This window comes from Eupeodes corollae, chromosome 2 (assembly GCF_945859685.1).
Source record: "Eupeodes corollae chromosome 2, idEupCoro1.1, whole genome shotgun sequence".
In the NCBI taxonomy this organism is placed as follows: domain Eukaryota; kingdom Metazoa; phylum Arthropoda; class Insecta; order Diptera; family Syrphidae; genus Eupeodes; species Eupeodes corollae.
The window spans coordinates 47,010,611-47,034,527 of NC_079148.1; the positions used below are offsets into that span (position 1 = coordinate 47,010,611).

Below are 23,917 nucleotides of genomic sequence, written 5' to 3' on the forward strand. Positions count from 1 at the left end.
TGGAATTGAGTCGAACAATTTTTGAAGGAATTCTAAAACAACATTTAATTGAAACAGTTCGAACAAAAAATTATATTTGCATATATAAATCAGATGGAAGTGTAACAAAATCGCATAATTTAAAACAACTCATAATGGTATATTAAGCATTAAACAGGTGATAAACTGATCACCACAAAAATAACCGTTATTATATTTGCATGATTATAAAAAAAGAACATTAATATATTAATATAAAAGGAGTTCTCAGATATTTTGCGCGCAGAACAAACAGAATGAAGAAACTGACCAGTTTGGTAATTTTAGGTAAGATTTTGAAATAAAATTTATCCGAAAAACTTTAATGACCTACTTATGACTTAAATTATTTATTCGTTTTCAGTTCTGGTTTGGACTGTTTATTTGGTCTCTGCAGAAAACAATTTAAGAACATTTGGTTTATTTAAAAAAAAGAAACCAGCTGTTGTTCCACAAATAATATGGAAGCCACCGAGTTCAGTTCAACCATACATGCAAAACTACCATCCCTACCCTAACAACCCGCCTGCACCTCCCAAACCATATTATCCACCAAATAACGGTAACAGATGCATATGCATACCTGGTCTACCAGGATCGCCAGGTCCTAATGGATCACCTGGGATACCTGGACGGCCAGGAGTCAAGGGAGCAAAAGGATTTGATGGTTTGATTGGAAATAAGGGCGAACAAGGCTCAAAAGGTCGCAAGGGAGACACAGGGATTCAAGGACCCCAAGGTACAAGAGGAAGACAAGGTTCTCAGGGGCCAAGAGGTAACAGAGGAGCTCAGGGTGAAAGAGGAAATAGGGGAAGCCAAGGCAGGATGGGACAGAGAGGTCAACCTGGATCTCCTGGACCCGATGGTCCGAAGGGATTTAAGGGTCAACCAGGAAGACCAGGAACAACGACAACAACAACTACAACACAGGCAACTACAACTACACCTGCAACTACGCCTACAACAACTACAGAAGCGACAACTGTAACCACACCTACAACAACGACTACAACTACACAAGCTACAACACCAACAACAACGACACCCACTACAACAACTACTACAACGGTGGCAACAACTCCAACAACTACAACAGAAGCAACAACAACAACGACTCCCACCACAACAACTACAACAACAGAAGCTACAACACCAACAACTACAACCACAACGCAAGCGACAACAACTACTACTACAACGGAAGCGACAACACCAACAACTACCACAACTACAACTGAAGCGACAACAACAACTACACCCACAACAACTACTACCACAACGGAAGCGACGACACCAACAACTACCACAACAACAACGGAAGCAACAACTACAACGACACCCACAACAACAACTACGACAACGGCAGCAACAACACCAACAACTACCACAACTACAACAGAAGCAACAACACCAACAACTACCACAACCACAACTGAAGCGACAACAACAACTACACCCACAACAACTACTACCACAACGGAAGCGACAACACCAACAACAACCACAACTACAACGGAAGCAACAACTACAACGACACCCACCACAACAACTACAACTACGGAAGCAACAACACCAACCACTACAACGACACCCACAACAACAACTACGACAACGGAAGCAACAACACCAACAACTACCACAACTGAAGCGACAACAACAACAACAACTACACCCACAACAACCACTACGACAACGGAAGCGACAACACCAACAACAACCACAACTACAACGGAAGCAACAACTACAACGACACCCACCACAACAACTACAACTACGGAAGCAACAACACCAACCACTACAACGACACCCACAACAACAACTACGACAACGGAAGCGACAACACCATCAACAACCACAACTACGACGGAAGCAACAACTACAACGACACCCACCACAACAACTACAACTACGGAAGCAACAACACCAACCACTACAACGACACCCACAACAACTACTACGACAACGGAAGCGACAACACCAACAACTACCACAACTACAACTGAAGCGACAACAACAACTACACCTACAACAACTACTACGACAACGGCTGCAACAACAACAACAACAGATGGTGGAGGGCTTATAGACGTTGATATAGGTATAGGTTCCGGATCAACGACAACTCCTTCAACAACGACTTCTACAACGGAGGCAACAACAACAACTACCCCCGCTACAACCACAACAACTACTGAAGCTACTACAACAACGACACCTACAACAACAACTACTACAACTGAAGCCACAACAACAACCACCCCCACAACTACAACAACAACCACTACTGAACCCACTACAACAACAACTACTACAACGGCTGCAACTACAACAACAACAGATGGTGGAGGGCTTATAGACGTTGATATAGGTTTAGGTTCCGGATCAACAACAACTCCTTCAACAACGACTTCTACAACGGAGGCAACAACAACAACTACACCCGCTCCAACCACAACAACTACTGAAGCTACTACAACAACGACACCTACAACAACAACTACTACAACTGAAGCCACAACAACCACCCCCACAACAACCACCACTGAGGCCACTACAACAACGACACCAACAACAACAACTACTACGACTGAAGCCACAACAACAACAACCCCCACAACTACAACAACAACCACTACTGAACCCACTACAACAACGACTACTACAACGGCTGCAACAACAACAACAACAGATGGTGGAGGACTTATAGACGTTGATATAGGTTTAGGTTCCGGATCAACGACAACTCCTTCAACAACAACTTCTACAACAACAACTACACCCGCTCCAACCACAACAACTACTGAAGCTACTACAACAACGACACCTACAACAACAACTACTACGACTGAAGCCACAACAACAACCACCCCCACAACTACAACAACAACCACTACTGAGCCCACTACAACAACGACACCTACAACAACGACACCAACAACAACAACTACTACGACTGAAGCCACAACAACAACCACCCCCACAACTACAACAACAACCACTACTGAGCCCACTACAACAACGACTACTACAACGGCTGCAACAACAACAACAACAGATGGTGGAGGGCTTATAGATGTTGACATAGGTTTAGGTTCCGGATCAACGACAACTCCTTCAACAACGACTTCTACAACGGAGGCAACAACAACAACTACACCCGCCCCAACCACAACAACTACTGAAGCTACTACAACAACGACACCTACAACAACAACTACTACAACTGAAGCCACAACAACCACCCCCACAACAACCACCACTGAGGCCACTACAACAACGACACCAACAACAACAACTACTACGACTGAAGCCACAACAACAACAACCCCCACAACTACAACAACAACCACTACTGAACCCACTACAACAACGACTACTACAACAGCTGCAACAACAACAACAACAGATGGTGGAGGACTTATAGACGTTGATATAGGTTTAGGTTCCGGATCAACGACAACTCCTTCAACAACAACTTCTACAACAACAACTACACCCGCTCCAACCACAACAACTACTGAAGCTACTACAACAACGACACCTACAACAACAACTACTACGACTGAAGCCACAACAACAACAACCCCCACAACTACAACAACAACCACTACTGAACCCACTACAACAACGACTACTACAACGGCTGCAACAACAACAACAACAGATGGTGGAGGACTTATAGACGTTGATATTGGTTTAGGCTAACATACATGATTTAGAACTATTTTCAATGCTGGGTCTTATGAGAATGAGATAAACCCTAATTAGTGTACCAAATCTATGAATACTTTAAAGTCATGATTGTGCCATATGTCTTGCTACTTCAATGACGCCAAAATAAACTTAAGCTGAAATAAAATACAAATTAAAAAAAAAAAGTTGTTTATATTCATCGCTCTTTTTGTGTGACTTTTAGGGATGACATTAAATAGTATCCCGGGACTTTTTAACGATAGGACAAAAATCGGAGTTTTGCTTACTATTGATAATATGTACACTTGTACCATGTACAATCTGTCAGATGGTTTGACACCTTACAACCAAAGATCACATTAGTAGTGTGGATGTCGTTGACCGATGTACTTATGAACTCGTATGTTATAAAATTTAATTTATGAATCAAAATGCAAATATATGTTTAATGTTTCCGCCTTCATTACATTATTAATATGAAATTATATGCTGGATTTGTTGCAAACCAAAATATCCTTTAATTGGGTAGATGTCTAAATTACGTTACTCAAAAGAACTATTCGTTGCTGTTTCATGAGTCCCGATTTATAAAAATCGTTGTTTAGATATATTTTTAAATTGCTTGAAACGAGTACGAATAAATAATTACGGGAGTAATAACTTTGTTCATTATATTTATGTATTACAATTTCTAATACTAAACGAAAAAATATCTGCTAGTGAATCACAAATATGCAATATCTAATAACATTTTTCATATCTATCATCATTTTTTGACGAAAGGGATGTTATTGTCAGCCATTGTCAGGACCATCTTTAAATGACTTAGTAAAAGGACAATCTCTTGACGCTTCTCCTAAATTATGTTTTATTTTATAAAAATTCAGTAACGTTTTTATATCTTTCTTATTAAGAACGGCCATATAACATAATTCGACTGTTTGACAGTTATGATGCAAAAATTAATAATGTAAGTTTTGTTAAGTTACAAGCTATACATACATTTGTTTTGGCCCAACCGTAAAGACTGACTACACTAACTGACAGATCTTCAAAATTATGAAGCATTCCCCTATATCGTAGAATGTTGATTATCGTAAGAACTTGACCGTCGTAGAATCCTCCGATGTCATAAACAAAATAATTAAAATTCATATTTAATGATATAATATAAGACACTCTTTTTGTTGTTAACAAAAAAAATGGAATAATCTAAAAATTATAACAGAGGCAGAGACAAGGCAATATTAAAGAAGATCTTCAAAAACGGAAGTAAAACTAAATGCTATAAGATATGACTAAGAACATATTATGCTCATGTTCTTAACAATATTCGTAAATAATTCGAATCTTTTAAACACATGTATTGACATTTTTTCGATCTCCTTTTGTTTGATCAATTCACATTGTGGATGATGGCACATGTAAATTCACTATTATCTTATATCTTTACTATTTAAATATCGAAGTCATGCGATCTTGCATCCAAAATTAAGTCAAACCTTTTTGAAAAATATTAAAGCGTGTTATTAGTTCAAGTTGGAAACAAAATACGACTTCGCATAAAAAAAAAAAAACAAATAAAAATGTAACTTAATAGCATAACTTAACATAATTCATAGCTGACGACAAGAAAACAACCGTTAATTTATTTGCATGATTGAGACAACAAAATATTATTATAAAAAGAGTTCCCTGACTCTACTTTGCGAGCAGAATTAACAGAATGAAGAGCCTGATCAGTTTGGTTGTTTTGGGTAAGAGTTTGATGTTACACTTAATTAAATCGTTTTAACTTATTTATTTAATACAATTTTAGTTTCGGCACTATATTGTGTGTCTACGGAAAGTGATACAAAAACATTTGGTTTGCATAAGAAAAAACCACAGGTAGTACTATGGAAGCCATCAATTCCAACTCAACAAATGCAACCATATATTCCAAACTACAATCCTTATCCTTACCCTAACTATCCACCTGCACCTCCAATGCAATATTATCCACCAAGCAACGACGGCGGCGGCGGCGGCGGCGGTTGTATATGCATACCTGGTCGCCCAGGACCACCAGGTTTTGTTGGTAGCCCTGGTACGCCAGGTAGGCCAGGAACCCCAGGAATGAAAGGACCAGACGGTATGATTGGCAACCCAGGACAAAGAGGTGACAAAGGTCCAATGGGACCACCGGGAAATGTTGGACCTCCAGGTCGTAAAGGACAACAAGGAAATCGGGGACAAGCAGGCCAACGAGGTCAACCGGGTTTGCAAGGGGATAGGGGAAATCCAGGAATGCAAGGAAGTCCGGGTGCACCAGGACCTACAGGACCAGGTGGACCAAAGGGTGTAATGGGACCACCAGGTACACCAGGTGCAGCAACAACTACAACAACGGCACCCACAACAACAACTACAACAACGGCAGCAACAACACCAACAACTACCACAACTACAACGCAAGCGACAACAACGACGACACCCGCCACAACAACTACAACAACACAAGCAACAACACCAACAACAACCACAACAACGACGACACCCGCCACAACAACTACAACAACACAAGCAACAACACCAACAACTACCACAACAACGGAAGCTACAACACCAACAACTACTACAACTACAACAGCAGCAACAACAACAACGACACCCACCACAACTACCACAACAACAGAAGCGACAACACCAACAACTACTACAACTACAACAGAAGCAACAACAACAACGACACCCACAACAACAACCACAACAACAGAAGCGACAACACCAACAACTACTACAACTACAACAGCAGCAACAACAACAACGACACCCACCACAACTACCACAACAACAGAAGCGACAACACCAACAACTACTACAACTACAACAGCAGCAACAACAACTACTCCAAGAGACCCTCTTATTGACGTCACTATAGGTTTGGGAGGAGATACGACAACAACCACAACTACAACAGCAGCAACAACACCAACAACTACAACAGCAGCAACAACACCAACAACTACAACAGCAGCAACAACACCAACAACTACAACAACGTCTACCAATCCCCCTCTAGTAGATGTTACTATAGGCGACCCTTCAAATCCTATTGTTGATGTCGGTATAGGTGAGGCGACTACTTCTCTCATCGGTGCTGTTGTAGGTCGTTCATTTTCTGACTCAACTACTTCATCGAGTATTGTAGATTTGAATCAAGGCTAAAATATAAAATTGATTTTCAATGCTGCTTTATTGAGAGTAAATCTCATGCAGTATGACAAAATGATACGTGTAATGCAAAACCAAAATATCCTTAATTATATCAAACAAATAAATGATTTCTATAAAATAACGTTTTTTTTTCAAAAGAAAAAGTTTTCGATTACAGTGGTCATTCTAGGTTGAAAAACAAATAAGTATCTATAAGTTGTAGGTTTACTTTAAGTAAAAGAACAGACGTTTGCACAAATGTCAGCTGTTAAGAAATGTCAATGAAGAGCTGACAAAAAGAGACATTTCTACGTTTTGAAAAATATTAACAAAAAAAAGAATATTTCGTAATTTGTCATGCTCAAAGTTCACAAGCTATCTAATGATCAATAAGAACACGCACTTGTCATTTTATATTCTATCTTACCAACCGGTGCAGCAGTGGGCCGACAACGACGACGCACGGCCATACAAATAATCAATAAGCGAACTTAAAGCAACTTTTAAGCCATACCTTAACTTTATTAAATAAAGTAAGTACTTGGAGCCGCAAAAAACAATCCAATCTGGAAATGCGGACTCTGCAACTATTCCATCAAATTGAAATTGAGGATGAATAATCATTTTTGTGATATTTTTTTTTTGTGTTATTTCTTTTTTTTTTATTTTTATTTTATATTATTTATGGTTAGATTAATTTTTTTTTTTGATATAAAATGTATCTGTATTTAAAGATTTATGAAATGAAATGTAAACGAAAAGACTGAATAAAAGTTCCTAGAATTCTTGAATTATTTTATTATAAAATAAAGTTCAAATCATTTTATATTGAAAGCCTAGGTTTCTTTCATTTACGTACACACCAATCCGCAAATTTGCTTCGCACATCGCATCCACTCGAAGCCGAAACTGATGATTCGTCCCTGTCGACTTGTGTTGGTGCGGAAGTTTTTGTTTCACGTGAGGTTGCGCTTTCAAGGGTGTCCATGGGTAATAGATTGTGCAAAATGCAACAAACAAGAATAACATTGATTGCCGATTCTGTTTAAACCTCAAGTCGCTTCAATATGAGGTATGAGCCATGATACCAAAAGCGTTCTAAACAACTCTTCTGGCCCTCGAAAACCTAAATAAAATTAAAAATATAAATTAGGACGTCGAATCTAGGAGCAATATTTTTTTTAAATATTCTTACCTATAGTTGAAAATCCTTTGTTTTACCGAGAGTTTGTGGCCCGGATAAGGCCGGAGAATTGTTGACTTTAATGCAAAGCCTTCATCCCCGATTAAAACAAATGGATGTTTGTTTGTTGTTCCAGGAAATGGTGCATTTTCCGTCAGGTTAAGGTGTTCAGGCTTCTTAAGCCATGCACTTCCGAAAGGTGAATTTGAAAAAACGGTAGAATCAGCATTGCCCCCATATGCACCTATATCGACCAAAATAAACCGATATCTTGCATCCACAGCCGACATGAGATTGTAGGAGAAACTTTTCTTATAATTAAAATATGAGCTTCCACTATTTTAAGGAGCAACTGTTAGGACATGTTTCCCATCTATTGCGCCTAAGCAATTGGGAAAACTCCAATATTGTAGGAAACCGATGGATATTTTAAGCCAATCAGCAATAGTTCGTCTGCTGGGAACCGCTTTTTAAAAACATTTTAGAATGATTGCATCAATAGTTTTGTTAGTGACTCGTCTTATGGTTGACACTCCCATCCTGAACCTAAATCCTAAATTGACAAAACTAGTGCCGGTAGCTAAAAATCTGTAAATTTCGGTACTTATATTTAATCTTACATACCTCAAAGTTATGACCAGCTTCTCTTTAGGAGAAATTAAATCTTTCCTAAAGGCCAAGTGGTTTGGTTTTAGTTCCTCTTTCATCAAATCAAGAATGCCTGCGAATAGAAATAAAAGTCAAAATAAGCGAACATCCACAGTTCGTAGTTCGTTGCTCATGTGTAAGATGCTTAAGACTGCAATGCTAGAGGTCTTGAGTGTAATCCACATGCCTGTGCCATGTAAACCTTTTTTATCACGCGCAAAACGCGTAATTATAGTCATTAAAAGTGCTTTGAATTCGGCTTAAAGCTGTAGGTCCCCTCCATTACTGACAACAATACTCGCACACGGGAATGGTTGCGAGGTATACGTTCACTAGGCCATAATTCTCAACGGACTAATTTAATTATTTAAGAGAGTGCAAAAATAATATTTTACGATTACTTAAATTACTTATATTCACCCAGAAACATTTTTGAAAAATGTATGATGATTTCTATAGAGAAAATTAAATTTGGCGTTGTAAAACTTGGACATTTATAAGTAGGATTTTCGAGTTGGGCAATTTTCTAAAGTTTGGAATATTCAAAGAGTTTAATAGGTTAAGAAACCTTCTTGTAATCCATTTGAAGTGGTATTGTCAATTTCCCTTGGAATACAAACAAACACGAGATATTTTTAATTAATTTTCACAAAATCATCCAATTATCAAAACAATTTTTTGAACAAATTACTTTTCTCTGTGTGTACATCATCCGTATTGTATCAAAATCGTTCAGAAGAATATTTTTGTCTCAGTTGGAAAGAAAAGCACGAACTTAGATAATTGTATGATTTCATTGTGATGAAGTAAGATCAAAATGAAGAAGATATTCCAAAAATACATAGACGAAATAAAATCATATTAATTTAAGATCTAACCTATTGCCTGCGGCCTTCCGACTTGCACCCAAAACTAAGTCAAACTCTTTCAAAGAATTTTGTCAGCCTTTTAACTAATTTCGTTCAGGTGAAAAACAAACTTAAATATTTGGCACACAAAACATATGTAGAAATGTAACTTAATCGCATAATTTAACATAATAAATTCATAATAACATTATAATCAGCATTAAGAAGCATTAAGCTGATGACAAGAAATAACCGTTATTATATTTGCATGATTAAGAACTCAAAATATTAATATAAAAAGAATCTCTTTCAGTATTTCGTGCGCAGAACAAGCAGAATGAAGAAACTGATCAGTTTGGTAGTCTTAGGTGAGATTTTGAAGTTACATTTATTCGTATCGTTATAACTATTTACTAATTAAATTTATATTCTAGTTTCAGTTGTATTTTTCGTCTCGGCAGAGAGTGCAGAAAACGACATAAAAACAATTGGTTTCAATAAGAAAAAACCGCAGATAGTATTATGGAAACCACAACCACCAAGTACAATTCAACCTATCTACTATCCCTATCCCTATCCCTATCCTAGCAATCCTCCTTCAACGCCCATGCCATATTATCCACCAAGCAACGGTGGCGGTGGCGGTGGCGGCGGATGCATATGCATACCTGGTCGTCCAGGACCACCAGGATTTGTTGGTAGCCCTGGTACGCCAGGTAGGCCAGGAACCCCAGGAATGAAAGGACCAGACGGTATGATTGGCAACCCAGGACAAAAAGGTGACAAAGGTCAAAGCGGTACACCAGGAACAATTGGGCCGAACGGTGCCGCTGGACCACAAGGAAATCAAGGACCTGCAGGTCCAAGAGGTCCAAATGGAATACCTGGAACCGTGGGAAATCCAGGAATGCCAGGAATGCCCGGCTTACCAGGACCTACTGGACCAATTGGACCAAAGGGTGCAATGGGACCACCAGGTGCACCAGGTACAGCAACAACTACAACTTCAACGGAAGCCACAACAGCAACCACAACAACATCAACGACAGCAACAACACCAACAACTACTACAACAACAACAGCAGCAACAACTACCACAACAGGAGGCAACCCTATTATTGACGTCACTGTAGGTTTGGGAGGAGATACGACAACAACAACGTCAGCAACACCAACAGCAACACCAACAACTACAACAACGTCTACCAATCCACCTCTAGTAGATGTTACTATAGGCAACCCTGCAAGTCCTATTGTTGATGCTGGTATAGGTGAGGCGACAACTTCTCTCATCGGTGCTGGTGTAGGTCGTTCATTTTCTGACTCAACTACTTCATCGAGTATTGTAGATTTGAAACAAGGCTAAAGTATAAAATTGATTTTCATAACATCCCTAATTATATCAAACAAATAAATGACTTCTATAAAATATCGCTTTCGTTTTTCAAAAGATTGTTTCATATTGTTTCATATTTAAGTTAAAACTGAATCCCGTACAACGGCACTACACGACGTCATATGGTTTACCATGTAATCGAAATGCAATAAGTTACGACAATTTGCTTAATTGTACTCAAATCGTATATAGGGTGTCTCAGAGTCACTACTACAAAAACAAAATTTTTTGGTTAAAGGCCATTCTAGGCTGAAAAACAAATGAGTAATTGTATACGAATAAAGTCTCATGTCTTCTGTCATGTTCCTTAGATCAGTGCTACTAAAAGAACAGACGTTTTAACAAATGTAAGCTGTTAAGAAATATTAGTAAAGACCTGACAAAAAGACGTACTAATAGTACGTTTTGAAAAATATTAAAAAAGAAAAAGGAATATTTCGTAATTTGTCATGCTCAAAGTTCACAAGATATCCAATAATCAAATATAATACCCTTTTATGACTCAATAAGAACTTGAACTTGTCATTTTATATTCTATCTTGCTAACCGGTGCAGCAGTGGGCCGAAGACGACGACGCACGTCAATACAAATGATCAATAAGTGAACTTAAAGCAACTTTTAAGCCCAAATCTTAACCTTCTTAAATAAACATATAGCCTTGAAAGTAACGGGTTATCCATTTTGCGGTTTCAAAAGTATAGGGTTGGAATTCGACATCTGTCAAAATTAAGTTTTAAATAACGTAACCTGGTTAATTTTTTTTTATTGGTTAATTTGATATTTATGTATATTGATGAAAAATAAAATATTTGTTCCGGGCCGTCCTAAGACCATTTCCTATAAAGTTGAATGCAATTACCCATCGAACCGAACAGCACTGCAAAAGCACTTTAGGCATTTATTATTTTTCAGCAAATTTTCATCACGACTTTATTAATTTTATTTTGATTGTTCTCTTTTTAAAAAATTTCGAGGTCCAAAATTAATTTAAATCAAAATCTTCACTATGTTTTATCAGCTGTTCTGTCAGATACCCGGTGCGCTAATATCAGAAGTTCTTGGATACCTTTGAATCAGCTGTTCTTTTACATGCATAGTATTAACAAAAAGGGTCCGGATACGTATTCTGAGTGAGATTGAACTCAGTTGTTAAGTATAGAAGTTGTCATTGTCATGTAATGACAGTGAAAGGTCGTACCATTTGATCGAAAATAATGAAAGAAATCCTGTTACTGTCTCAGAAATCTCTTTATGATTTTTCAATTACATATTATTGATGGCCTCTGCAATATCTTACTATAGATATTCATAGCTTTTAAGAAAGGAAACGTGCCAATTTTGTGTGTTTAACATTTCAACCACAGAAATAAAATATGCAGGAAACATCTTTTCAATATGGCGGGTTAATTTCTTATTTCTTTTAAGTAAGTGAAAAATCTGACTTAAAGAAAAAAGTATAATTTGTTTTCATATGTACATATTTATTTTCTTATCTTCTAGTTTTTCTTCACCTTTAAAAATATTTTTTTTTTTTGACAGGAGGAAATCTTCAAAAGACACTTGGCTGTATTCGATACCAAGTAGTGTGGGACTCTTAATAACTAAAACCACCTCTTCATCAGGACCAATCTTGAAGGATCGACTACAGATTTTTCTTTGTTAACTTTGTACAATCACTTTGGGCCTTTGGGGAAAGTTTTAACTTTTAATACTTTCCCATTTTTTCGACCATAAGCTCATGAGCTTGGTTCTTCTTAATCTCCGATAATGGTTTCTTATATTCAAGACGAACTCCATTTCAGAATTAGTATGACTTTGCAGTCTCTGGTTGTGCGATACAGCATATTTTTTAACAACTTCTGTAACCATTTCTATTTGTAAGCCATGATGTAGATCGGTATTTTTTATGTACCAAGGTGCATTAACTACTTTATTATGTGCTTCTCGAAAAACACACAGCGTCGCTTTGAAGAATGGTTCGTGTATCTTACCCCTTAAACATCTTACTTTCATAAATGTTCTGCCTATCACCTGCAACGCCACCTGTTTCGTTTGCAAGCAAGTGTCTGTGACATCTGTCCTCTCATAGCGTTTTGTGTATTCCCCGTGAATGGTCATTTCTTTTTTATAGACCAAAAATTTAAATATTCAATTACAAAAATATATACTCAGTGCTATTAATATATCATTATGAGTGATAATCAAGACAATGATCCCATTAGTGAAACACGAAAGGAAGTTTCTGATGCAGATTTACATATCAAAAACTCGGAGCAAGAAAGGAAATGAAATTATACCTCGTCTGATTTGGAATCTGATTGGAATTCTTCGAGACCTCCAAACAAAAGAGCAAAACAAGATCCAAGGATTGAGGCTCTGTTTAATCAAGTAAGTTATTTAACTAATATTATAGCATCTCAACAATTTCCATCCTCGGGTGAATGGAACGAATCGAATTTACCAGCAACAAGTAGAGATAGAGGTGGCAATACACCCTTCTTGATTGATCCTGTTCAGACAAGAATGCTCGATTTTGGTGAGGCAAAAACCAGCGTCGACAACAAATATGCTAAAGTGGAGTCCCTGATTAAGCTCCAGCATTTTCTGTCTGATTCATGGAAAGATGTTAAATACTTTAAGTCGCTCCAGGGTTTTTTAGCTACTCCTGGCTTTATCGAATTAAAAGTCAACAATGAGTTATGTCATCTGAACAGGAGAAAAGATTATTTAGCATCGACTGAAAGAGTAATGGCAGGCCTGACAAATGGCTTGCTGGATTCGAAAGATTTAATGCGATCAGGTTTACAATCTATAATTAATTGGGCAAATAATTCTTCAAGTGAGTTAACTCCTTCTAACTTACTGAATAAGTTTGTAGAATTATTTGGTCCGAGTTCTGAACACTATAAAGTTATGGAACAAATGTTACAAGTAGGTAGTATGCGGAAAAAGGGCTGAGTGCGTCGAGGTTAGACGTGAGCGCATTCTATCCGAAATGGGAAATAAAAACTTGCAGTCGACATTGCGAAAAGTACCTCCAAGTGCTGAACATCTTTTCGATCAGACCAATTTGGGCTCAATAATCAATTCGCTTGGTGGTACATCTATGTGGCTTAATCCGCCCACTTACTTAAAAGATAAGAGAGAAACTAAGCGAAATACGAATTTCCAAGAGCCGTCTGCAAAAACTTTTCATTCATCTCGTACTTTTCGTAATGATTTTCGTTCGTCAAACAGAGGTAAAGCAATTCCAAAGAAATTTAAAAGGGATTCAAAGAATAATTCCTTTCGTACAAGAGATAAAAAGGGACGACCAAAACAAATCATTCAAGGGACGTTTGTAGTTCCAAGAGGTCGCCTGTACTGTCGTCAATTGCTAATATTTTGTCGCCGCTTCAATCGAAAGCCATTAAAGAATCAAAGAGCTCCACCACAAGTAGTTGTCGACTTAAGATGGTGGCGCGGAGCCATTCACATGAAGTCAGATTTGCATCCAAAGCCGTACACCAATTTCTTGACAACGGATGCAGCGGACACAGGTTGGGGAGCGCAAATAGACGAAAAACTGTTGTCGGGCGTCTGGACCAAGGAACAGAAAAAGTGGCATTCAAACCGAAAAGAATTGTATGCAGTTTATGCGGCTCTGAGCGCAGAAAAACATCATCTGAGGAATGCCCACATTCTTGTTCAGTCAGACAACAGAACATTGGTAGCATACATTCGAAAAGAAGGAGGAACACACTCTTTAAGTCTATGGCACTAACACGAAAATTATTGATTCTGGCAGACCGTTTGAAGATTCGTCTGTCAGCACAATACCTTCCGGGGAGGTACAATTGCATTGCGGACAATCTGTCTCGGGGACAGCGTCTGCCAGAGTGGCACCTGTTGTCTCCGGCAACAAACAAAATTTTCAATCTTTGGGGTACTCCAGACGTCGATTTGTTCGCGTCTGCAGAAACAACCGTCGTCAACAGCTACGTCTCATTAGACTGCAAAGATCGATTAGCTCTCTTCTCAAACGCCTTCAGCCATCAGTGGGACTTTCCACTGGGTTGGATATTTCCACCGCCCAATTTAATGCCAAGGGTATTAGACCACTTGAATTTGGCAAAAGGGCGCTACATTATAGTGGCACCAGTTTGGGAGAAAACGTTTTGGATAACCGATTTGAGGTCACGAGCCCTAGCAAATCCAATGGAAATAGAAAATCTACAAAAAGTTTTAGTGGATATGTCAACAAACTCAAGTAGACCGTTTAGCCCTTCAGGCTTGGTTAGTTGGAGTTGGGGCAAACTAATAGACAAATGGTCTATTCCTGGAAAACAACTTTTTAATGAAAGCTGGAGGCGTTCTACTCTAAATACATATTATCCAGCAATTAAACGATGGTTTGACTGGTGCGAACAAAACACAGTAAATCCGAATTCACCACAATATCAACACATTGCGAGGTTTCTAGCGCATTTGTTTTTAGACGAAAATCTATCGTACAGTACGATTTTGGTTCACAACTCAGCCATAGCTACTTTCTGTGTCCAGTTACCTGAAGATTCCGAAAATATTTTGGTTAAACACGTGCTCAAAGCAATTTTATCTGCTCAACCGAGGAAAGTACAATGGCCAATTTGGGGACCCAAGTTTGTATTTGGTTGGCTTCATCCAATGCTAAGAATACATTGTTTGAGGCATCTAGAAGAACAGCTACAATTCTCTTGTTAGCATCAGGTCGCAGGGTGCACGATCTAACATTACTGCGGATTTCAAAAGATAATATGTCTTTAGCGGATGGGGATGTAATATTGTGGCCAGTTTTTGGATCCAAAACGGATTCTTCCACTCATAGGCAGTCCGGGTGGCTTTTATCCAAGCATCCTAATCAAAATGTCTGTCCAGTATTTTGGATTAATAAGCTCATATCTGTTTCGGAAAAAAGAAGAACAAAGGTAAACGGATAGTCTAATCTCTTTATAACCTTAAGAGGTGATCCAAAACCAGCACTAAGGACTGTTATAGGTGGATGGGTTCGATCAGTTCTCAGAGATTCCGGTATTGAAGCATCACCGGGAAGCATCAGATCAGCTATAGCTTCAGCCAGTTGGGAACAAAATCATTCTATTCAGGATATACTTGCCAGAGGCAATTGGAAAAGTGAAAACACATTTAAGAAGTTTTATTGTAAAGAGATACAAAAGAAAGATGGAAATAAATCGAAACTTTTATTTTCGATTTTTCTGGATTATTATATTTTAATTAATACCTATTTATGTTAACAAAAAAAAAAAAAAAAAATTATTAAATAAAATGAATTACTTTTGGTTAAATTTTTTAATAAAAATACAACCTTTTTCACATAGCGTTTTGTGCCTTATCACCAGCAGATATCAAACACGTCTTCAAAGCGACGCTGTGTGTTTTTCGAGAAGCACATAATATGAAATTTTGAATTACAACAAAATTGTTATTATGTGCTGGAAAAAAACACACAGCGTCGCAGGAATATCTTCCTGGTGAAGACGCTATGAGAGGACAGATGTCACAGACACTTGCTTGCAAACGAAACAGGTGGCGTTGCAGGTGATAGGCAGAACATTTATGAAAGTAAGATGTTTAAGGGGTAAGATACACGAACCATTCTTCAAAGCGACGCTGTGTGTTTTTTTCCAGCACATAATAACAATTTTGTTGTAATTTCAAATTTTATATTTTGGAATTTTTTGATGATTTCGGTATCTGTTTTCTTTGTACAGCCCCATTATTGGATTCCATAGGTCCAAATAGGCTTTAGCACTTGATTATACAGCATTATTTTGTTTTGTAATGATAAATCAGAGTTGTTACCAAGAAACCAATACATTTTTCTATATTTCAAGTTTAGTTCTTCTCTTTTCTTTTTGATGTACTCTTTCCACTTTAGCTCGGCATCCAAAGTCATTCCAAGGTATTTGGCCGTATTGGCGGACGTATTAATGAATATTGGAATATTGTTTATCTTTTTATTTGTAAAGTTTGTATGTGAAGAGTTTGTTTAATTGAGTTTGATACGCCATTTTTCGGTCCAAGCTCTCACTGTATCGACGGCATTTTGTAGTTTTACTGCTGCCTTAGAGACACATTTGTCGGGTATCAAAATTGTGGTATCATCTGCAAAAGTAGCCATTATGGTGTGATTACCAACTGGAATATCCCTTGTGTACAGTAAATACAGCGTAGGACCTAGGACACTTCCTTGTGTTACACCGGCTTCAGAAATTTAAACTTCCCATAGGAAGTTATTGTAATGGGTCCGATTTGTCAAACTGAAAATTTTGAAATTTCTCGACGTTTCAAGGTTCCTAGATTCGAAATAAAAGATTTTTTAGCACGTCCGCGATATTAAGGGAGAAAGATGCAGAGAGGGCTCTCAAGAAAATTGAGTGGTTGGTTTTTTGTTTTACCATAGCAGTTTAAAAAAAAGGTGAACATGTTGGTTAGCCCTAAATATCTTACGAACCAATCATGCTAATTAATTGAATTAAATTAATTATTATGTATTGTAACTTGATACCAAACAAAACTATTTTTGGAAAAAAATCCAATCAACTGTTTTTTATAAATAAAACAAAAACTGAAAAAAAATTGTCACCTCGCAAATTTTACGAATAAAAAATTATTTTATCTCCAAAACAGTTCTGTGCAACAAAAAACAACATTTTTTATATCCGGTAAGATTTTGAGAAAAATCGGTGTCAAAACAAAGAGAATTGTCCGTAGACTATCCGAAATGCATTTGATTAAATATTAATTTATAATTTGTTGAAAAAAACTTAAATTTGTATTACAATACAAAATATGAAATACTCCGAAAATATTATGTTAAGGGAAATGGTTTGTGTATTTTAATGAACTTATCGAATACACACCATTTTTTGTCGGTAAGCTGGTTTCATCCCAAGACACAACTCATCCCGGAAATGAAAAATGCTTGTAAGCATACTTAACGAAAACAATTTTTGTGTATTCAGCCAGTTCGTTAAAAGGTTTTTCCTTTGGATAGCTTTATTTATAGATGTTCATTTGGTAGACATGTGCATTCAAGAGGACACAAGCGTCCACAGGTTTTTTCTCAAAACCCACCTCTGTCTATCAACTCCTACTCTCACCTCCCCGTGGTGACCATCGGGTGCCTAGTACCTCAACTGGAGATTGGGTTCCAACCCCAGCGGAAATTTGTTAGGGGCAGCAAACGATAGAGGGGGGAGAGGTGTTTCCACTAAGGCACTTCTCCTTATCCAGACGGCAGCGGAGGAATTCTCGAGATGGAATCAACGATGGCGTCTACAGTTCCAGTAAGGTTGAACTACTTAGTGAACACCTTATAGGGCTTCTTCGACTTATTCGTAGCCCAGGCCTATAAGGAGCGGTTTTATCTGGCTCCCCATCCTTGGAGTTATACTTAGGATCTGGCCCTCCAGTTTGGGGATTGTGCCGCCGGGGTGACTTCCTGGCCACGCAAAAGCTTTCATAGTTGCGAAGCACCAACAAGCCTCGGATACGGACGGATTTTCTGTTGACAACCAACGCAAACGAATTATGGACAACGAACTTCGGATATGCATGTGGAATATTAGGTCCCTTAACAGACCACATACTGTCGAAGAATTAGCGGAGGCCCTAGACCGCTATAAAGCAGACATCACCGCCATCCAGGAAATACGATGGGATGGGCCGGGCAAAAAGAGGATGAAAAACTGCGATATTTACTACGGTGACTGCACCACCACGAAAACCAACAGCGCTTATTTGGATGCGGCTTCGTCAATGGAGCCAGACTTAGGCAAGAAGTCTTGAGCTATACGTGCATCAATGAGCGTCTCATGACCATACGCTTCAAGGCTAAATTGGGCATCATTAGCCTGATATGCGCGCACGCCCCCACAGAAGAGAATAATGACAACACCAAAGATATGTTTTTCGAGCTCTGAGACAAAACATATGAGCAGTGTACTAGCTGCGATATTAAAATAGCCCTAGAACAGCCTGCATGACAACACTTCCGACAACGGATTCAGGCTCATAGATTTTGCTGCGGGCGAAACGTCATGGTAGCCAATACGCGTTTTCCACACCTCAACATCCACAAAGGAACTTGGACTTCTCCAGATCAATCTACCAATCAAACAGATTGACCATATTGGGATCGACGCCAGACGCGCTTCCAGCATCACGGATGTACGAACTTTCCGAGGAGTTTACATCGACTCAGATCACTACCTCGTTGCAGCCAAGGTAGCACTTCGGATTTCCAGACCCAAGGCAGGGAGGTGCTGGGAGAAGGTACAACGTCGAACGGCTACAATCGCCAGAGATCGCCATATCCTTTTCCGACCGAGTTACAAGTCACCTCTGTCGAAGTTCTCTGCCGCCAACACAATGTATCGAAAACCAGTGCCAACATTGCCAAGATGCAATCAGAGAAGCCGCCTCTGATGTGCTGGGTTTCAAACAACCACCAACAAGGATCCCCTGGTTTGATGAGGAATGTCGGCAGGCAAATGCAGCCAAACAACAGACACGCAAAGCGGCGCTGCATAAGAGGACGAAGCTGCTCATGAGCTCTATGAGCAGAAGAGGCGAGAAGAACGCCGACTTCTCAGAAGGAAAAAGAGAGGGCATGAGAAGCATGCGGTTGAAGATGTTGAGAGGTTTAAAAGCAGGAATGAAGTTCGAAAGTTTTATGAACAGGTGAAACGAAATTTACAGGTACATAAACCTAAAACCAAAGGCTGCAAAGACGAAAGTTGAAACATCATAGTGGAACCGAACTGCTGAGGATATGGAAGAACCACTTCTGCAGACTGTATAACGGCGACGATTAACTGAATTCCGCTGTCATGCAGGATGATCCATTCAACATAGATGACGAAAGCCAAAAATCCCGTGCTCCCGACTTAGACGAAGTAAAGATTGCCATATCTAAGCTGAAGTCTGGCTGGAGCGGATGGCTTGAATGCCGAGCTCTTTAAAGGAGCTGGAGATAAGTTGGTTAGGAGCATGCACCAACTTATCCGTAAGATATGGCCGGAAGAAAGCATGCCCGATGAATGGAACCCCAGTATTGTTTGCCCGATCCTGAAAAAAGGAGACCCTCTAAACTGCACCAGCTTTAGAGGAATCAGGCTACTTAACATCGTCTATAAAATCTTCTCTGCCGTAATATGTGAACGTCTAAAGCCTATCCTCAACAACCTGATAGGTCCTTATCAGTGTGGTTTTAGACCAGGAAAGTCCACAGTTGATCAAATATTCACATTACGCAGATCCTGGAAAAAACCCAAGAACACAAAATCGACACCCACCATTTTTTTTTTTTTTTTTTTATAATATGCAGGCACTCAAGGGGTTATTAGTACCCTTTATATGTTTATATTTAAACACAGTGCGAGCGTTAGGAAAATAGGGAAGGATTTAAGAGGAGATACCGGTGCACATTGGTCTTAAAGTTCTGAACATCAAAATGGGAGGGAAAAACAGAGTTGGCCAAAGCATTCCACATTCTCGATGTGCGATTTAAGAAAGAATCTCTGTACTTAACAGTACGCCCGAAATTGAGCTCAAGGGTAAACTGATGAGCATTCCTAGAAGTGCGAGTATTACGGCTGAATTGTTAAAGGGGTGGAATGCAACTGGCTAATTCGACAGAACATTGTTTGTAAAAATATCTATAAAATAACGAAAGGCATGAAACATTGCGACGGTGTTCTAGCGATGTAAATGTTTCGATTATAGTTCTGTCGCCTATCATTTTTAAAGCCCTTTTTTGAATTCTATCCAAGAGATTTAAATTTGTTTTGCCCAGATATGAGAATTATATTCAAGCTTTGGACGGATAAAAGCTTTGTAGATTATAGCCAGATCAGAAGGGGTGAAAATTTTCTTGCATCTTCGGAGAAATCCTAAGCATCTGGCAGCATTTTTGGCGATATCGAATATGTGATCATTCCATAAGAGGTGATCTGTGATATTCATACCAAGTACTGAAAGTTGATTAGTTTCCTGGATGCAAGTGCCGCTCATGGATAGCGGCATCGGGGGTGGGTTACGCTTTAACGACAGGAGACAGCATTGAGTTTTGGAAGCATTAAATTCTACACGGTTTTTGATTCCCCATTGGACAATGCTGTCAAGATCAGAATTTAATGAGCTTATCATATCTACGGTCCCGAATGCATCGAGAGGGAGTGTAGGAGAAGATAGAACAACGAGCTGTACAGGCTGTACAGCGACGTAGACTTAGCCAGAAGGGTCACGTAGAGCGCATGGGAACCAATGCTCCGGCCCGGAAAGTCTTCGAATCCACACCCACAGGATAGCGCAGTAGAGGAAGACCGTTAATCAGGTAGCGCGCACAAGTAAAAGTGACCTCACCCAACTTGGAGCGCGAATATGGAGACATCTAGCTAGGGACCGAGCTCGACGAAGAAGTTTGTTGGGTGAGGCCCTAGTCCTCACAGGACTGTAGCACCACCTTAAGTAAGTAAGTAAGCTTTATTTTAATTTCATATTAGAGGAACCATGATGAAAAATAAATTATCTGAAGATAAGAAAAAGGCAGAACATGTATGTTTAAATTTTAAAGCGATCGAGTATTGGTTGTGTAGTTAGGTAGGTGTCTAAAACGAATAAAAAATAGTTCATTGGCGTTATTAAGTGAAAAGTAAGCAGTAGTTGTAGAGGTTGTACGTAATACCTAATAGGTATAATGTTGAACAAGTGATTCTAATAGAAAATACATATTCTGTTTCTGTCCCGTTTCCTAAACTTGTACTTCGGTTACATTAAATACAAGTAAATAATTTAAAAAAAAAACTAATTGAAGATTCAAAATTTTACCTGAAAATATGTTTTTCTTCAAAAAAATTAAATGCCATTTTATAAATAAAAAGACCCTTGATTTAAATTTTGTTTTTGTTTTTGAAAATCATTAGAGTTTTTTTTTTAAATTAATTTTGTATACATACAATTTATCAATTTTGTTCGTAAAATATTTTCGTATGCAGTTGTTTAGTGATTGTTAATACACGCTCTACATTTGAATTTCGTAAAAAAATGTTGAACCGTTTTTGAGATATTCAATTATGGAAAAAAATTGCACTTTTGATAGTCAAATATTGTTAAGCTCCTTCATAAAAAAACAAATTGAAATCGGTTCAATAGGTGATGACAAAATGAAAAAACAAAACAAAACGGTTCTATGAGCAGTACCTTTCAGGAGCAATACAAAAATATGTTTTTTTATACTAAAAAAGCCAAGTTAAAAAATAATATTTTACGGAAAATTTAAAAGGAATATGCCGGTCTGTTTTTGAGAAAATCCGAATTTTGGTTTTTTGACAAAATAAATGCTAGTTTTGATCTTTAAAAAAATTAAAAAACGCCTAACGCGAATCTGCTAAAAAATCTTAACTTCCAAGTTTGAACTCAATCGACCCAATGGTTTAGGCTGTAGGAGCTTGGACAGACAGACGCACGGACGAAATCGCGGGACCTACTTTTTCGACTTCTCTACCATCGCATTTTGTAGACATTTACCACGTGATTGCGAGGAAGGGTTTTGAAATGTTTGCAGAAGAGGTGTTGCCTCAGGTCAACTTAATCATGAATTATTCACTAAGGAAAATAGGAAATTTTTTGTATACAATGATTTCTTTTGGAAATAAAAGTTAAAGCGGTTTTATTAACTAATTTGGGCTAGGAATTTTAATTATATTTACTTTTTGTGTCTTAAAAACAAAATTAAAGCAACAAACCGATCATCATTTTTAACAAATTTTGCGTACTATTTTTGGTAGATTTAAATTATTTATTAAAAAACTGTTTGTTGCATTTTTATAAAAATATTACTAATTGTTGAAACAAATATTTTTTTTAGAATGAAATTAGATTGAAGGTAATATCTTAAATTTTTGAAAAGATATTTCAGTCGAAACTAAATTTTTACCAAGTTATAACATTGCTTTTCTTAGGTTTTTATTTTTTGTAATAAAACTGTCAATTCAATTTTTTCTCAAAATTTTACCGAATGTTAAAAACAATATTTCTTATAAAATAAAATTACTTTGAAGCCATAATCTCAAATTTTTGAGAAGATATTTTAGTCGAAAATTACTTAAGCCTCAATATTTAGGTTTAGGTTTAAAAAAAAATGTCAATTCGATTTTTCTCAAAATGTTATAAATGATATTAGCATAAAAATGTTTTGAGGATAAAATCATTGTTTCTTCATAAAATATGTGAGGTGACAAATTTTTTTAATAATAATATTCGTTTTATAGTTTGCGTAGGTATTCGACAAAAAAAAATGAGCTAAATAATTTTAATAATTAATAAATCTAAAAATATATCACATATTATGTTCGTACAAATACCTACCTAACAAATCTCATATTCCAAAGGTACATTATCATCTGTGAGTTTAAAAAAAATTGAAGCAAAGAATGAAATCGGAACTTAGTTGGCACTTCACTTCAAACAAAACCGTCATCCCTTTCCCTTTATCGAGTCCATTACTTTTGAAACAAACAAAAACTCATGGGAGGGTTAAAAGAATAGATTATCATAGAAACAAAATATTTTCGTAAGTGTTTTCTTTTTGTTTAAAGCTCTTAAAATATAGCCTTTTCAGTTTCATAGGTCAATTTTGTCCATGGCGTGAGACGTCTGTATATGATTATTTGTGCTAAGACGTTACTTAACAGAAGAACGCAAAACGGTTCGCAAACTAAGTTAGATGCTAAAATAATTAAATCTTTGTTTAGAAGATTAGGATTTAAACTTTACAAACTCATCGTACAATTTATTAAAAAACCCGTTTTTGGCAGTCTTTAGCATTTTTATATGGTACATTAAATAAAAATGACGTAGCAGAAAAATTTCAAGAATAGATTTGAATT

The 23,917-nt window shown here is 37.7% G+C and overlaps 1 protein-coding gene across 1 annotated transcript in view; it reads left to right on the forward strand.

Moving 5' to 3' along the window:
* Positions 1–275: 275 nt before the first annotated feature.
* LOC129944899 (mucin-2-like) overlaps positions 276–23,917 on the forward strand; it is a 33,597-nt gene continuing 9,955 nt past the window's right edge. Inside the window, exons 1-10 of the mRNA XM_056054561.1 lie at positions 276–306; positions 383–3,721; positions 3,935–4,025; positions 5,428–5,468; positions 5,531–6,918; positions 9,902–9,956; positions 10,023–10,952; positions 13,399–13,824; positions 14,773–15,625; positions 15,967–16,124. Coding sequence (XP_055910536.1) covers positions 276–306; positions 383–3,721; positions 3,935–4,025; positions 5,428–5,468; positions 5,531–6,918; positions 9,902–9,956; positions 10,023–10,952; positions 13,399–13,824; positions 14,773–15,625; positions 15,967–16,124 — 7,312 coding nt within the window. The remainder of the gene's footprint in view (positions 307–382; positions 3,722–3,934; positions 4,026–5,427; positions 5,469–5,530; positions 6,919–9,901; positions 9,957–10,022; positions 10,953–13,398; positions 13,825–14,772; positions 15,626–15,966; positions 16,125–23,917) is intronic.